Raw genomic sequence first — 18,433 nt, 5'->3', positions numbered from 1 at the left:
GTGGTAGAATGGAATCACAGAGTACAGATTTGCAATTTGAAAAGAAAGAATTGAGAGAAATTCTAATTTTGCTACTGTAAGTTACAAGGAATGGGGAATATGTTCTTTAGCTATGGAATGTAAGACCTAGACCTAGCCCCCCCCCCAAAAAAAAAACCCCAAACAAACAAGATAATAACTATCAACTGTATGCATTGTGAGGATGAAGTTTCATAGCACATGTAAGAATTCTTTGAGTACTGTGTTTAGATACTGGTCCAGACTCACAAGGGTGGCTAAAGCTGAGAGTAGACAACCAATCATGGCCCTGTGGGTATGAAATAAGTATGTGAAGAATTCTATGAAATCCTCAATGAGTTTTACATCATCAAGGATCCTAGTGTAGAGGAGGAAAGCTCATGTTTATTGGTGGAATAAGACAAAGTCTCCTAGACAGAGTGGAACTGAAGGTAGCCTTTGGAAATGTTTGGACTGGGACAGGTAGAAAAGAGATGAAGGACTGTGAGACAAAAGGCCAGCACCTGACAAGTGACACAGGGCTGTAGCTATAGCCATAGAAAGGCCTGTTCATGGATTGTGGAGGACCTTTTTGTGGTGTAGGGAAGTGACAGGATGGAAAACCACGTTTTGAATCTTGATTGAAATACTAAATAATTAAAGTGCAATTGATGTATTTATCATCAGTCATCACTCGGTTGGACTCTATGCTTTTGAACTTGTCTTCCAGCTAATAGTTATTTGTGACTGTCAATCAATACTTGGGGGCACTTTTGTAGTGAAACATTGGATTCATCCATTGTGCAGTCTAGACAATGGTTGAAGAAGGGAACACTATCTTCCTGTTTCTGATTTCATGCTGTAAACCAGTGTCCTTTTAGTAGAGAGTTTAGTGACGTTTCCCCTACTCTTGTGCTTTTTGTCCTCCGATGATCAACTGTTTAATATGGTCCCAAATATAGTCTTGAGGGATATCTAATGGTTCTATCGAATGTTTCTAAACTCTGATGTATGTTATGGAGTAACCAAGTTTGTTAATAAGTTTCATTCATGTCTGAGTTGGAGAGTAGCTGACTATGAGGTTAGCAGTAATGAGCCAATGATATATGAAAAAAAGACTTCCTTAAATAGAAACACACACACAAATGCAAAACTATGCATGGACTGGTTGAGAAAAGGTGGTGTCCAGAGGCTCACAGAAACAAGCCCGATATGTACCATAAGTGTGATGGTTTAATACTTGCTCATTTATCCCTTGAGGAAATTTTACAGATCATAACTTCTACAATTAATGAAAACTGACTGTATATTAAATGGCTTCGGTATGCCTCAAATCATGTCAAAAAGGGCTTTGAAAATTATACATATAGTAATTATATATAAATATACATTAGATATTTCTATATTATATTTCTATATTATGTTTATTAGAATTATATAAATATATAACCATAAATTACATATTTGTATATTTATATGTTTGTTTATTATATATTTATACATAAATATATAACCAATCATTGCTTTAATTTAAAATTCTTTCTGTATGCTAGCTGTCCATTCATGCAGAAGGGGAGAAATTGGCATAGTAAAAATAATTTTATAATTAAGAAGTGGAAAAAGCCAGGCGCTGGTGGCTCACACCTGTAATCCTAGCTACTCAGGAGGCTAAGATCTGAGGATCACAGCTCAAAGCCAGCCCAGGCAGGAAAGGTCTATGAGAATTTTTTTTTATTATTGGTCCTGGCGCTTGAACTCTGGGCCTGGGTACTGTCCCTCAGCTCTTCAGCTCAAGGCGAGCGCTCTACAGCTTGAGCCACAGCGCCACTTCTGGTTTTCTAGTGGTTTATTGGAGATAAGAGTCTCACGGACTTTTCTGCCTGGGCTGGCTTTGAACCATGATCCTCAGATCTCAGCCTCCTGAGTAGCTAGGATTACAGGCGTAGGCCACCGGCGCCCAGCTTCTATGAGACTCTTATCTCCAATAAACCACCAGAAAACTGAAAGTGGTGCTGGTGGCTCAAGTGATAGAGCACTTGCCTTGAGCTGAAGAGCTGAGGGACAGTGCTCAGGCCCAGAGTTCAAGCCCCAAGACTGACAAAAAAAAAAGAAGTAGAAGAGCTGAGACCTTTTCCTCCTAGACCTTAATTGTCTCAGAATTCCTTATTAGTGCCCCCTGACAGGGAATGATGAGTCTTCAGTGCTCTGTTGTCCAGGCCTCTGTGATATCCTTGAGCTTTTATGCTCTAGGCTAGTGCTTTATCAATTGAGCCACAGCTCTACTTCTGTTTTTTTTTTTGGTAGTTCATTGGAGATAAAAGTCTCACAAGTTTTCCTGCTTGTGCTGGCTCTGAACCATGATCCTTAGACCTCAGCTTCCTGAGTAACTAGGATTACAGGTGTGAGCCACCAGTACCTCACCGACAAAATCTTTTTAACAACATGCAATTTCATGAGGAAAGTTCATAGGTGACATCATAATAATAGTAAACTGCCCAAGTTAATGTTTCACAATCTAACTCTTAAAAATAGAATCATTACATGTACTCATTATCTTGCTCATGTAATTGTAACCGCTCTGTACAGTATTTTCACAATAACCCCCCCCCAAAAAAAAACATTAAATATTTGCATAGTTTCCCAGGCTGCAGTTTATCTGGCAAAATGTTGCTGGAAGGACAGTAGGATGAACTCTTGGACTTAAATTTAAAAAAGAATATTAGTAGTATATTAGATAAAAATAAGCCGTAATACCTTCGGCGGGGTCTCGGATCCTGGATACTCTCTCTGATCTAGTTTCTTCCAGCGATCCATCAACTTGGTTACCATAGGTGTATTAAAATCTACCAACTGGAATCCTGTAACATTAGCTCCACCATGGATGAACCTCTCCAGAGAAATGTCCTTGAATCCCTATGAAAATCAACATGGAAAGTTGTTAAATTTCCTGCATTAGATATTTTGGTTCTTTAACAGTAAGAAGGTATCGATCCATGTGTACATCAACACAGATTTTTAATGGAACAATAGCTAGAAGGAGGAAGGAAATTGGATTATGCCAACATAGCTTCAAAATTCTGTCATTCAAAATTCAGTATAAATGTTTTCACTTTGGCTCAACCCACATACTTCTTGAATGTCTCTGAAAGAGACAAACAGGAAAGGCCAGCATCTGAGTGTCTCTTGCCTTTGGAAACAGGTGTATGCAAATGTGTATTCTATGAAGGTGATTCTGATATATGCGGATGTATTCTCAATCTGTAATGGGGGAGAACCATTTTAAGGGGGTTTTGTTTAATTATTCAGTGGCTCAATAGTGGAGAGCTGCTAATTTGAGCTAGAGAGTGTAAAACCTTTGATTATGTTATTTGTAACAGCCTTGGCATCCTGGGATGTAATGGTGCAAGAGGAAGAGGGCAAGATGGCTGAGGGGAGGGGAAGAGAGGGGGGAGGGGAGAAGGTGGGAGGGAGGGAGGGAGAGAGAGAGAGAGAGAGAGAGAGAGAGAGAGAGAGAGAGAGAGAGAGAGAGAGAGAATGTGACCTTAATGCTTCCCACCAGGTAGAATGAAGGACCTGTGAGGGAACACTAATCAGAACTATCATCTCATTTGGGCTAGAGATAGTATCTTGGGTTTCAAAAATTATCTCTCTGCCTACCAGTCTACTTATTCATCTCTAGTATCTATTATTTTCTTCCCTTCCTCTCTTTCTTTCCACACTTTCTTCTTTCTCCCCTTCCCTTCTTTCCTCCTTTCCCTTCCTTTCCCCCTTCTTCCTCTCTTCCTCTCCCTTCCCCTTCCCTCCTTCCTTCCCCCTTCTTTACTTCTCTCCCCTTCCCTCCCTCCCTCCCCCCCCTCCCTCCCTCCTTCTTTCCTTCCTTCCTCCCTCCCTTCTTCCTTCCTTCCTTCCTCCCTCCCTCCTTCTTTCCTTCCTTCCTCCCTCCCTTCTTCCTTCCTTCCTTCCTCTCTTGCTTCTTTTCAAACATCACTGTTTTTCCACTAAGCATTTAAAGTGCTTTGTAAAGCTACACACTAAATGCAAGAACAGGGCAAAGTATATTAGGGAAGTATATTAACAAAGGTATTAGCTCTGGGAACAGGGAACTGTTTATGTGCACCCTAACCCCACTAATTTGTGTCTTCAATAAATTTTGTGAAGATGCTCTAGTTTTTCTGAGATAACTTGAAAGTATTTTTTCTATCTTTATGTGTGTGTGTGTATGTGTGTGTGTGTATGTGTGTGTGTGTGTGTGTATGTGTGTGTGTGTATGTGTGTGTGTGTATGTGTGTGTGTGTGTGTGTATGTGTGTGTGTGTAATGTACAGCAGTCACCCTACAGCTGGAATCAAAAGCAGGGAAGATGAGTTTGCAGATCTAGAAACTTCCAGTCTTATTTTTGCCTAATTTATTTATTTTTTGATAATGATGATTGCCTTCCTAGTTCATAGCTGTACATCCCTTTATCAAAGAAGAAATGTGTCAGTCTGTTCAATAGACTAAGGAAAATGGTTACAGGGAGACCTAGGTGTGTGAACTAACAGCTCATACTGAAGCTGGGTGTACTGTGTGACAGAAACTGTGCTAAGCACTTCCTACAGATTATCGAAGGAGTTTAGTCATCCCAAGGTTCTGAGAAAGATTATATTATTAATGTTAAGAAAACAGAAGCCAGGCCTGGATATGATGGCTCATGCCCATAAATTTAGCCATTGAAGAGGTAAAGATTAGGAGGATAGCAGTTTGAGGCCAGCCTGTGCAAGAAATTAGCAAGACCCCATCTCAGTCAATGGCTGGGTGTGGCGGTGGGTATCTGTCATTCCAGCTGCTAAAGAAGCAGGGCAAACCCAGGAGAAAAGGAGTCATTATCCCCCAGATAGTGGAAGGAGGCTCACGTAGCAGCAGGGAGTTCAGCTGGGGCTGCGTACATTTTCAAGGTCACCTAGCAAATGTTTTATTTCATTGGTTTTTTTTTTTGGTCGGTTGTGGGGCTTGAACTCTGGGCCTGGGTACTGTCCCTCAGCTCTTCAGCTCAAGGCTAACGCTCTACCACTTGAGCCACAGCACCACTACCTAGCAAATATTTAATAAAGCCAAATTACAACTTCATGAATTGACTTTTGAGTGCGCCTTTGCCTCTTTATGATCCTGTGTATTATTATTATTTTTGGTCAGTTGTGGGGTTTGAACTCTGGGCCTGCGTGCTGTCCCTGAACCTCGTTGTGCTCAAGGCTAGTGCTCTATCACTTAAGCCACAGAACCACTTATGGTTTTTTGCGTGGTTAGTTGGAGATAAGAATCTCACAGGGACTTTTCTGCCCCAGCTGGCTTGGAATCACAATCCTCAGATCTCAGCCTCCTGAGTAGCTGGGATCACAGGCATGAGCCACCTGCACCCAGTGATCCTGTGTATTTTTACAATTCTTTCTGGTACGAAGGATTGAACCTAGGGCCAGTGCTTAATCACTGGAATAATAATAGCCCTCATCCTCCCAAACCTTTTTGGTTTTGAGGCAAGGTTTCACAACACTTTCACCAGAGCTCTCTTTCTGCCTTTGCCTCCTGAGAAACTAGAACTACAGGCATATTCTATCATGTTTTCCTATTCTTGTGTTTTCTTATACAAAAGCACGCTTTTAACTTTATTAATCATCACAGCATTCCCAGGAAAGACATGATGATACTATACAATAAAAACCCAGGATATGAGTCCTACCTCTGTTACTTTCTAATCTTGGGTTTCCCACATGTAGAATGAGAATGGACATCTTCAAATATTTGGCCCATGTGGCTGGCATTTGCTAATTGATAGTAATTATTAATTAATTCACTCAGCAAATGTTTATTTCATGCCTATTCTGGGCCCGCTAATTTGATAGTTCATCAGTAACATTCTCATTTCACCGAGAAATAAAGCAGACACCAGAAAACCCATTTGTGTCTTGGAAATGGAAAAACACTGTCCATCAATCTCCAGCTACTAAAATGTCAGTTGAACATTTGTTTGCCGGGGCAGAGGGCAGACCCACAGGCTGGCAGATAATTTCTGTGTTTTCTAAAAGCCACAGTAACTCAACTATTGCATTAGCTGCTAATTGATGGCGTTGTTATTAATTTCTTTGTCCTTTCTGCCATGGCTGAAATGGAAGTTCTGCCAAACTGCCTTTGATAACATTAGCAACCGCTGCCAGCCCGGCAGGGCTTAGCCTTTAGAAAAAAAAATCGGATGTAAAGTCTATGTGATCAATAATGGTGCACATTTCTCGGATTTCCTTCTGTTGCTACATTAAAGTAACGGGGAAAAATTACCTTGCCTGATTATAATACTCTCCTTTCCATTATGGCTTCAATGGCTGATATGTGACTATGTTAATTTTAGCTGTGTCTGTTTGAGAGCAGGTAATATTCCCCTCCCTTTGTGCAGTTTCTTATAATTTTATAGAGAAAATTGATAGGATCAAGACTCTGAAAGCAGTTTCCTTGGAAACAGTTACTTTGCTGGCCATTTAGTTTCATTGTATCTAGAGACTAATATGGAAGTGAAGTTCTAGGGACTGGTGTAATAATGGTGTGTGTGTGTGTATGTGTGTGTGTGTGTGTATGAGAGAGAGAGAGAGAGGGAAATTCAATAACTAAGCAAACAATGCTCCCGGGATGGGCTATGTGAAGGATCTCATCTGTGCTTCTTCCTATGGCCTAGTATGTTGTTCAGATTCACAATGCTTAGAGACCTGTCCAGATTAATCCACATTTAAATTGGGCCTTTTAATTTTCACTTGCAGTTTGTCCCTCCTGGGGTGGGGTGTTTAAAAGTAGAGGTGTCAGCTATCTTTATGAATATTTTTCCTACAGGCATAGATCATCAATGCTTATTAAATGGCTCATCTTTTAAGTTTTATCTGATTGAGATAACATTTCTGCTCTGCGTTGCATTTATGCTTCACCAGATGATAAATCATAGCCAGACAGCTCTGGTGTAGTGAACTGAAGGGACACCAAGCCTCTCCTCGTTATCTTTGGAAAATCAGTCCCTGGAGAAATGGACTTAAGAGCATGCACTTTGGGTGTGTGTGTGGGGGGGGGGATGTGCATGTGTGTGCGTGCGTGTGTGTGTGTGTGTGTGTGTGTGTGTGTGTGTGTGTGCGTGCGTGCGCATGCCTGCTCCTATACCTGTACCTGCCAGGACCTGCAATGATATAGGTGCTGTCCCTGAGCTATTTTGCTCAAGGCTAGTACTCTATCACTGGAGCCACAGCTCTACTTCCACCATCTTTTGGTGCCCAACTGGAGATACACTTCTCAAGGAGTTATCTGCCCAGACACTGGCTTTGAACTTTGATCCTCAGATCTCAGCCAGTTGAGTAGCTAGTATTTACAGGCAAGAGCCACGGATGCATAGCTTAGAGTAAGCACTTTTGCTGCACACATGGATGGTGCACTCTAAACCTGCTCGGTGCAGAAAAGTTGAAACTTCAGAAAGGAAAAGTTGAAACAAAAGGAAAACCTAAAATAGTGTTGCCCACAGAGTAGAATCACAGCTGGGTTGATTATACCTGGGGACAAAAAGAAAACACACCATGTATGTGAGAGAGAAAATTGGGTAACTGTGTTTACTTTCCAACCTGGAACAGACGAGAGAAGTAAACATAGACACATGAACTTTCTCTGCTTATCTGTGGGATGAGACAGGAGTTGCATCCGCAGTGTGCATAGCACACACGTGTGTGGTGGGGTGTGGTGAGATACTGGTAAGGGACAGATGCCTTTACTATTTAATTATAAACCCTCACGCATTAGAATTTTGTACTTTTTTTGGTAGAGTCATAGATATAAATTGACTCAAAGACTAAAAATTAAACAATCTAAATGACAGCAGGAGTCTGACTTTGCCTTGTGGTTAAAGCAAATACCAAGAGCTCCCTGCTACCATTGGTGGCCATATTTAGGTTACCTAACAGCTGAGGGAAAGAAGAAACAGAACTGCATAATACTATGTCTAAAGCCCACGCCCCCTTAAAGGCATGGGATCTGTTTAAATGAACAGTCATTCTGTGGCATGAGTGCCACTGTTCCCTGTGTATGTTACATTTTATTTGTGGCTGTATTGATTCACTGCAGTCAGACAGGCCAGAACCTTCCAACTTGTCTTTGAGACTTTTAATGGTCTGTGTGATTTTGGAGAAATGACAGTTCAACCTCATTTTCCAGTCTATAAAATCAACACACCTATTTTAAGGACTAATTGAAACAATTATAGTAACAGAGCAAAGAGACTGTCCAAAGCTGGTGGTAGAGGACAAGCAGTTCAGCAGCTAAAGATCCATTTTAAAAGGTTAAACACAGACAGCTTCCTGCCTTTCACAACTTCCTCCTGAGCTAATGCTTTGTGGCAGCCATACTGGAAGATTCTGGGCACCGCCTTGTACACAGGAAGTCTAAAATAACGATTACATGAATGGAAAAGAAGATGAATTCTGCACTACCAGGTCAAGGGTGCTTCGTGAACCCAGGAGGGTGGGTATTTAAGGAAATGATGGAAATCACACACTGGACAGGAGGAAAGTGTCTAAAGCTGAAAAGAGAAAGGAAGCATTAAGTGTCTGGAAATTCTTTTGCTTTGGAAAAGGGTGCATGCAAAGGGGACCACAGGGAGACTGTGGAGTTCAGGAGTAAAATCTCGAGGGTTATCTGTGTTAGGATAAATACTAAAAATAGGTGCTCCTAAAGGATCTAAGGGCTTCACTTTAGAAGGCTCACTCTGGTAGAAGACATTAAAAGCCGGGGCAATGACTCAGAGTTCGGGCTATCTGAGAGAAATGTGAAGTCCTGTAGAGAGGGGAGACCAGCTGTTGCAGGTAGGGGCCTGAAAAGGCCGCAGGAGATCAGGTCATGAGAGTTTCTGGGCTATTTTCAGCTTCAGGCTAATGGGAAGCTGTAAGAAAGGTAATGATAGAATCATAGATGTCTGGAAAAAAAAAAAAAAGCCGGGCATTGGTGCTCATGCCTGTAATCCTAGCTACTCAGGAGGCTGAGATCTGAGGATCACAGTTTGAAGCCAGACCGGATGGGAAAGTCCATGAGACTTCCATCTCCAATCAGTTACTTAGAAAATGCCATACGTGGCGCTGTGGCCCAAGTGATGCTAGCCTTGATCACAAAGAGGCTCAGGGACAGCATCCAGGCCCTGAGTTCAAGCCCCAGGACTGGCAAAACAACAACAATGAAAACAAAACAAAACTGGTGGCAAAGCGAAGGAAGAAGTGGAAAAGAAGTCTAAGGACAAAGTAGGAGAGCAATTGTCTTAAGTTAGAGAAAAAGTCTACAATGAACCAACAGAGAACATCTTGATTCTGTCTCTTAGCAATTTTATGTAGCTACAAGATGCAGGTGGACCCATTGCAACAATGAGATGTACAAGACGCTATGTTGAAAAACAAACTTTATAACTTTGATGGGGGGAGGTGGGGTGGGGGGATGGGGGGTGGGAGGGAGTGTAGTTGTGGAGGTGGGAGGGAAGGGATGGTAGGGGAAAAACAAAGGAGAAGGCCGCAATGCTTGATAAGAAATGTACTCATTACCTTGCTCATGTAATTGTAACTCCTCTGTATGGTATTTTCACAATAAAAAACTTATTTAAAAAAAGGTATGTATAAAAACTACATTTTAGAAAATAGTTCTGAAGAGTTGGTTAAGTAGGTGTCTCCTGCTAAAGTATAACTGTAAAAATGAAATTGAAATTATTTGAATATATTTATAAATATTTCTAATTACACGCAAATACAACCAATTTAAATTACTGACCTTAAATTATTGATCGTATATCCTGCTACCCTCTAAATTCACTTATTTGTGCAACATTTTATTTCTTGATTCATTAGGATATATTATTCTTGATCTGGATGTCTTTTATTTATTTTTGTTGAATTACCTGTTAGGACCTTTAGCATAATATTTAATTGAAACAGTGAGAATATATCTTTTTTTTAATTTTTTGATTCTGGTCCTGGGGCTTGAACACTGGGCCTGGGTGCTGTCCCTGAGCCTTTTTTGTTGTTGTTGTTGGTTATGGGGGAGCTTGAATTCTGGGCCTAAGTGCTGTCCCTCAGCTCTTCAGCTCAAGGCTAGAGCTCTACCACTTGACCTACAGCACCACTGCTGGTTTTCTGGTGGTTTATTGGAGATAAGAGTTTCATGGACTTTCCTACCCGGGCTGGCTTTGAACCGTGATCCTCAGATCTCAGTCTCCTGAGTAGCTAGGATTATAGGTGTGAGCTTTTTTTTTTTTTTTTTTTTTTTTAACTGAAGGTCAGCCTTCTATCAATTGAGCCACAGCTCCACTTCAGGCTTTTTCTCTGATTAATGGAAATAATAGTCTCATGGACTTTCCTGCTGAGGCTGGCTTGGAACCATGATCCTCAGATCTCAGCCACCGGAGTATTTAGGATTACAGGCATGAGTTACCAGACCCAGCTTGTATTTTGTTTTTTTATCTTGGAAAGAAATCAGCTTTTAACATTAAATATAACAATTTCTCTCTCTCTCTCTCTCTCTCTCTCTCTCTCTCTCGTGTGTGTATGTGTGTGTATGTGTGTGTGTGTGTGTGTGTGTGTGTGTGTGTGTGTGTGTGTGTGTGTGTGTGTGTGTGTGTACTGGGGTTTGAATTCAGGTCTTTATGGTCTCACTTGTTTTTTCTTTTTTTTTATTCAAGGCTGGTGCTGTACCATTAGAGACACATCTCTACTTTGGCTTTCTGCCGTGTAATTGGAGATGAGAAGTCTGCTTCAGCTGAGTTTGAACTGCCATCCTCAGACCTAAGCCTCCTGAGTAGCTAGGATTTATAGGCATGAACCATAGATGTCTAGCTGATTTTTCATTTTGATTGTATTTGGAACTCCTATATACATAGCTCTTAAGAAACGTTTGTTGACTGGCTAAATAAAACAAAAATCATCCTGGCATTACAGTAGTCTTTTAAGGCTCAGTGAATGTCGACAGAATCCATATTACGCAGATATGTGCAAGTCCCTGGCTTAATAATGTGTTACAAACATATTGGGTATGTATGATAAAAGGGCTTAGTTTTAGTGAGAATTATAGTTTTTCTTCCCTTCTGCAGGCCAATATTTTCTACTTCATGTGTTGCTACTTTAATAGCTTAAATATGCCACCATCTATTATAGCTGTTTAAGATAGAATATGATAACCATTATAGGATTCTAAATATCAATTTTTCTATTTGTTATTGGTTTATTTTAGTTGTCAATGTCAGCAACTCACTTCTGGGAAGATATATATATGTATATATGTGTATATATATATATATATATATAAGTATGTGTGTATATATATATATATATGTGTGTATATATATACTTTTTTCTAAATTCTGTTGTTTGGAAAGCAGAGATGTCAAGACCATCTGTGTGCAGTAATTAGTTAAAAATCTCATTATTCACTATCAGTGTGAGGAAAGCTACCCCGTAATCATAGTCTTTTACTTATAGTGATTAATGACAGAATATATTTGCTTTGAACTTTGTGTTTTTATAAAAAAAATAATAAAGCACACATCCAAATCAATGGAAAAGACAAGTCCAAATTTCCCAGTATTTCTATGATCACTTATTAGGTTGCAAAATTATACTTTAAGAAACCCAGTACGGTAAGAGTTTAATCATCATCTACTGTTGTATTTTCCTATTTCAGCTCCGCCCTGGAATCTAGGTCACTAGGGAGTGACTGTACTTTTCTCTTCCAGTGTTCCGAAGTCTTTAGTATCTTCCCTGCTTCTAGCACAAGACACTCATCAAACAAATGCATGATGGGACTAGATAGGAAAATAAGGTGACATCCCTGACTTGGTCTGGGAAGGAACCACCGTGTGTGTCAGGCCCTTAGTGCAGACGGAACTGTAATAAAGCGGTAGAGGATGGCCAGTGTTGCTACTCATAAGAAAGTCAACAAAGACCATTTAGCCTTGTCAAGAAATTTAAAAGGACTTGCTTGGGCCTTTAGGAATTTCCTTAATGTATGTGCACCTTGTTAATCAACCACTTCTATGTAGTACTTAAACAGTGACCAAATGGAAGGTTTGTTGGAATAGCCATCATATTCTGTTGTGCTTAAAGTTGGAGAATGTAGGCCATCAGTTTAGATGACTCATGCAATACCCACGTATTGGCAATCTTTATCTGCAGAGTAGCATTTATCATTTAGACAGACAGAAAGCCCGTATTTAATTTGACAAGTGATATCATGGCAAAGTAAAATGGTATAATTAGTTTTAAAGGCCACTTTGGCAGATATCCAGCTAGTCTGCATAAAAATATACTGAATTCTGCATTAGACATTCTACATTCCATAAAATATCTATGAGTTATAAAAGGCTAAGTAAGAAATAGAGTTTGAGCATTTAGTGGAACATTATTGTAAGGCACAGTTAAAATAATCTTGAATGCTTGAGCAATTCTTAGGAAAAGTAGAAAATTAAGAGCTCTTACCAAATTGGCAATGATATAATGGTAGCCTTTAACATGCTTTCCAACACTCACAATCTGTGGAAATAGAAGGAAATAAGAGAAAATCAATGTAACTTTACTGAAAAATAATATTTAAAATATAACCATTGTAGCATAATTTCATGAGAAAAAAATGTAGTTTTCCTTACAACAGTGACATGTTTTAATGGCAAGAATTTTATTCAAACCATATTAATTAGAAATAACCAATAGCTCTACCAATTGTTCATGGACACTGAAGCTTTTCTTTCCTAGAAATTCAGCACTATATCTTGATTTTTTTCTCCATGGGTTTTATCTCCAGATGTATCTGGTTTACAGTTAGTCTAAAAATTTCTCTTGAGACTTTTGTCATGAAGATGAATACAATAAATGGAATTATAAAAAAAAAAGTTTAGTAAAGAACCAGTTTAATAAGCTGTCATATTGGATAATGCAAACCTGATTGGTTTAATATGAATTTAGCAAGCTGGTACAACTGTATTCTCTGGGAACCTCAGGTTTAAGAATTATCCGGGAACGCATGATAATTCACACTCAGTTACATATTACATACCCTAGACCTGAATCTATTATAGATTTATGCTCTTTACCTTGGCAAAGTTTCTGATTCAGTATAACTTTTTCTGGTATGCCCATTCAGGCCCCTTTGCACCTTTTTAAAACCCCCAGACCTCTCCTTTCCTTTCCTTTCCTTCCTTCCTTCCTTCCTGCCTGCCTTCCTTCCTTCCTTCCTTCCTTCCTTCCTTCCTTCCTTCCTTCCTTCCTTCCTTCCTTCCTTCCTTCCTTCCTCCCTTCCTCCCTTCCTTCCCTTTCTCCCTCCCTCCCTTCCTTCAGTCTTTCCTCTCCCTCCTTCCATACTTCCCACCCCCTCTTTCTCTTTCTCTCTTTCTGCTCTTTTCTTTCTTGCTCTCTCTTCCCTCCCTCCCTCTTTTCCTCCCTCCCTCCCTCCCTCCGTCTGTCTGTCTTTCTCTCTCTCTTTCTTTCTTTCTCCCTCCCTCCCTCCCTCCCTCCCTCCCTTCCTTCCTTCCTTTCTTTCTTTCATCTATCTGTCATAGGGCTTTGAACTCAGGGCCTGGGCGCTATTCCTGACCTTTTTTGCTCAAGGCTAGCACTCTACCACTTTGAGCCACAGCTCCACTTCCAGTTTTCTGGTGGTTAGTTGGAGATAAAAAGTCTTAAGAACTTTTCTGTCTGGGCTGGTTATGAACTGAGATCCTCAGATCTCAGCCCTCTGAGTAGCTAGGATTACAGGCGTGAGCCACTGGCGTCCAGCTCCTGCTCCTTTCTAAATAGTATCAGCTTGAGAATTTTTGACTGCAGTCGAAAACCCATGCCAGTTTTATAAGACATTCATTTTTACACATGAACACCTGCAAATGCTAAGAAAAGAAAAGAGGTTGGAAGCAATGGCAATCTAGCAGCAGTATCTCCATGAAAGCGTCACTGTCATATCTAGACAGTCTAGGAAAGAATTGTAGTTAGTTCTAAAGCCTACTCAACACATTTTGGTATTGAATTTTTTGCTTCAAAATTGTTACTTCAGAAAACAACAACAACAAAAGCTTTCGTTTTAGTTTCCTCAGAGAAGAATCTAAGGCAGGGAACTTGAGTGAACAAGCTGCAGACTTAAAATACAACATTACAAGCTAAGAGCAGGATATTAATTCTAAGGGTATAAGGTATGAATGGGACCAGGTGAGCAAAGTCCAAGAAGAACTAGGGCTATCAGACACTTTTTATTTTATTTTATTTTATTGGAAAGGTAATGAGTATGTTTCTTTGTTTTTCTCCTTTGTTTTTCTCCTACTATCTTTTCTTCTACTATCTCCTCCTTTGTTTTTCTTCTACTATCCTTTCCCTCCCCCACCTCACCCACTTTTTCCACTCCCTATCCGGAAGTTGTAAAGTTCATTTCCAACATAGTGTCTTGTGAATATCATTGCCGCAATGGGTCATCCTGTGTCCTGTTTAAGCATTTTGTTACTCCCTTTCCCCTCCCCAAATTACATGTATATACAAGATGTTGGGTGCCAAAATCAAATACAGTGACAAAAGAGGATATACTATAGGGGGAAGAACATACCCAAGAAAAAAAATCACATAGTACATTAAAAAACAACAATGACAAAGAAAGACACCTTGTGTCCATATCTTGGATTTCATTTCTGGCATGAGAGCAGACTTGAGGACCAATGGAATAGAACTGAAGACCTAGAAATGAACTCACAGACCTATAGCCATCTAATCTTTAATAAGGGAGCCAAAAAAAATAGAATGGAAGAAAGACAGCCTCTTCAGTAAATGGTGCTGGCAAAATTGGTTAAACATCTGTAGAAAACCAAAATTAGATCCTTATAGATCACCCTGCACCAGAATCAAAGACCTTGAAGTAAAACCAGACACCCTGAAAACATTACAGGACAGAATAGGAGAAACTCTAGGACTCCTTGGCTCCATGGATGCTAGGCAAGCAATTTCTATTTGAAATGTGTGCACAGTCCTCTTGATTTTAACTGTGATTTTTAATATTACATTGTTGTTATCTTTAAATAGTTGGACAAAGGAATTACCATTCAACAAGTCAGTTTACGAATAGGATACATCTTGACCCATGTCTCCCCTTTCACTGTTTTACTCTGACTTGGAGATAGGGTCTCAAACTTGTCATCTTTCTGTCTTGGTCTCCCAAATAGCTGAGATTACAAGCATGAGCTGCCAGGCCTGGCTGTTACTGTTTCCTTAACTTTATTGAGACTGTTTAAAAGATTGCCTTCTCTCACATAATGGATTTTCATTTACTATTGGCCTGGACTCCCCAATGTAAGGATTGGGAAGTTGAGGCCCCTCTGAGGGAGATTGGTGTGAATAGAAGTTTAGAGTGAAAAGCAAGTGTTATGTTAATTTTAGTGCTCCTTTGTTCATTATGGTAAGGACAGCAGGTCACAGAGCAACACCATCCTTCTCTCTGCCTGTTACTGTGGCTCTGAAATTCTATATGCACACACAAAACCCGGTAACGATGCACATCTCTGAGGAATATTTCATTTCATTGAATAGCATTTTAATTTAGGGACTAAAATACTTTCAAAGAGACATAGAAGATCCTGTAGCACTGTGACAATGCATTTAAAAGCACATATAATAGTTTAAAAGAAACATTTAGAATCATGCTCATTATAATTAAAGAGTCATTTTGTAAGAAGTCATATAAAATGATTCTGATACCCGGTGATTACCAGCTGGGGTAATCTTTACTTTCCTAAAACATGTTTTTTAAAAAAATCTACAGTCACAACTAGGCACCATGACTCACACCTGTAATCTTAGCTACTCAGGAGGCTGAGATATGAGGATCAAGGTTCAAAGCCAGCCTAGGCAGGAAAATTGGTGAGGCTTTTATCTTCAATTAACCACCCAAAAAAGCCAGAGGTGGATCTATGACTCAAGTGGTAGAGAGTCAGCCTTGAGTAAAAAGGCTAAAGGATAGTGTCCAGGCCCTGAGCTCCTGTGCCAGTACTAGCAATAAAACCAAAATTCACAGACACTTAGAGTCAGCCTGACTCCAGTCCACACACCTTGACTATAGTTTCTATATTTCTTCAACTATAACATGGTCCCTTATTTATGCCACAGGTTTCCAGAAAAATACCTTTGGCCCAAATTAATATATATTTCCTAATAGGAAGGAAGCATGTGAAGATGACATCCTTTAATATACTAGATTTTAATTAACACGAAGATTCTGTTAGAGAAATTCCTGAGTTCTCATAATGAAACAAACCCACAGCTCTCTTCCTTGCAATTATTTCCTATCTGAACATAGTGTTACTTGAATAACAATCTGTATGCAAGGTGTTTTTAATTCTTCTATGCATGAGTCTGGGCTAGGGACACAGATGAAGGAAATGCAGGTAGACCAGTGCTCCAGTGATCAGTGTGCGATTTCGTCATAGGTCTGCAATAAACTAGTTAGCAGAAAAGCTTAAAGTAGCAGAAAAACTTAAAGTACTTGGATTTAAATTTTCATAGTTTGAACTTCATTAGGAGTATATTTAAAAGTTCATTTCAAGTATATACCCTAAACTTAATGTATACGCAATTCAACAAAACAGATAAACCTAGGTACTCTGACAAACTCAGCTTCATCAATGAAAGCTCAATCTGTATGTATATGAACAATATAATTCAGTGTTAAATATATTCCATGATATTCTCTCTTAATATAATTTACGTACAAATACATGTTGAACACATACTTATGGCAATTCCATAAATAGTACACAGAATTAATTTTTGTAATGTGGCCTAGGCTGGCCTTGAACTCTTGATTTTTCTGTTTCAGACTCTTTAGTGCTAGGATTGTAGACATGTGTCCACCCAGAGTTAGCTTTTATTAATTGGATAATAGAATATTTCAGTTCTTGAGATGCTCTTCATTAGGCATCTCATCAATGAGTTAATAGTCATAGGTCATAAAGAAAACTTGAGGGAAGACAGACATTGGAGGCTCATGCCTGGAATCCTAACTACTCAGGAAGTTGAGATCTGAGGATCACAGTTCCAATCCAGCCCAGGCAAGGAAGTGTGAGACTCTTATCTCCAATTAACCACCTAAACTTGGGAAGCAGGGCTGCGGCTCAAAGTGATAGAGTGCTAGCCTGGAGCAAAAATGCTCAGGGACAGCGCCCAAGCCCTGAGTTCAAGCCCTATGACTAACGGAAAAACAAAAACAAAAACAAAAAAAGAGAAAACTTGAGGGAGCTGCTAGTGATGGGGATACAGATTACCTTCAAATGTCACACATGGACATATATGCTTTAAAGGAGTTTATCATTTTGAAGGAATACGTGCTGAATAGTTAAGACCAAATGGGCTAAAGATAAAACTCGATGGTCTCAGCATGGGACGACTTGGCGCTGTGTGAGGGGCCATGCTCAGGAGATGACGCTTTCTAAGATTGAGACAACACACTAGGGTGTGGCTCTGTGCCTGGAGGAAGTGAGCTTCACCGGTTCTGGGAGGATCCTGTGAGCTCCAGATCTGCCTTACCCTTGGCTTCTGTAGTTCTTGATCATGTTCAAGCATTGATGTAATTCTAAACATTCCCCCCACCCCCTTAGATGAATGCTGGGAAAATAAAGTACAAAAAGATGGTTGTCAAAGAAATAAAGTGTTCTGTGGCTAATTTTGTAAGGAGCCTAAGGTTCAATAAGGTTTAAAAGATTTCTTTGCTACAGGAATTTTTAGAGGCTTTAATATGTTAATATCCACTGAATTCTCAAGAGCCTTTCATGTGCAGTTCTGTTGAAGAATGTTTGAAGGTGAAGGATATCCTGCTTGTAGTGGTATTTTCACTCATCCCCCTTCTTAACTTTCCCCGTGCATTTCAGATCTTGTTGCTTTCACAGAAACATACAAGTTGCTATGACATTTTCTTATTTCCCTGCATCGTTGATTATCTTTATTCACAATCATTTAAGCTCAGTCCTTTGAAAGCACACTTAATGTAACTTCTGTCTGCCATTTCTTGAGGTAGCCTCACCTTTACTATTGAATACATTCTGCTGATAACTTTTGGATGATGGGTTTTCAAATTTGCATATGTCTGTAATTACATTCAACAGATGTGCGTGGGATTAATTAAGCATGTAAGACATATGACCCCAGAGTTATTCTCTTTGATTTTATTTCAGTAGGATATGTTCTTTGCCTTTGAGCTCATTTGGAATTTTTATTGCTTTACTTCAAATTTTTAGGTAATGGAAAACCTAAGTGCCCATTAAATGAAGCCATCGGGAAAAAGAAGATGCAAGGAGAAATGCTGTCTCAGTAAATGGGAATGCAGTTTTTAAGTTAATCCTGCACATTCTTTCAAATAATTAACCCCAATATTATTTTAAAAAACAAAATGCCATAACT

At 39.6% G+C, this 18,433-nt stretch overlaps 1 protein-coding gene across 3 annotated transcripts in view; it reads right to left on the bottom strand.

Annotated features, from left to right (window-relative positions):
• Gria4 (glutamate ionotropic receptor AMPA type subunit 4) overlaps positions 1 to 18,433 on the bottom strand; it is a 268,341-nt gene that overhangs the window by 63,012 nt on the left and 186,896 nt on the right. For all 3 annotated transcript variants that reach the window (XM_042674862.1, XM_042674861.1, XM_042674863.1), the window contains exons 5-6: positions 12,494 to 12,547; positions 2,752 to 2,910 (exon numbers count right to left, since the gene is read on the bottom strand). In XM_042674862.1, the coding sequence (XP_042530796.1) occupies positions 2,752 to 2,910; positions 12,494 to 12,547 (213 nt within the window). The remainder of the gene's footprint in view (positions 1 to 2,751; positions 2,911 to 12,493; positions 12,548 to 18,433) is intronic.

This window comes from Dipodomys spectabilis, unplaced genomic scaffold (genome assembly GCF_019054845.1).
Source record: "Dipodomys spectabilis isolate Male_0828 unplaced genomic scaffold, ASM1905484v1 ptg000023l, whole genome shotgun sequence".
Classification (NCBI taxonomy): domain Eukaryota; kingdom Metazoa; phylum Chordata; class Mammalia; order Rodentia; family Heteromyidae; genus Dipodomys; species Dipodomys spectabilis.
This window is presented reverse-complemented; position numbering and strand designations above follow the sequence as displayed.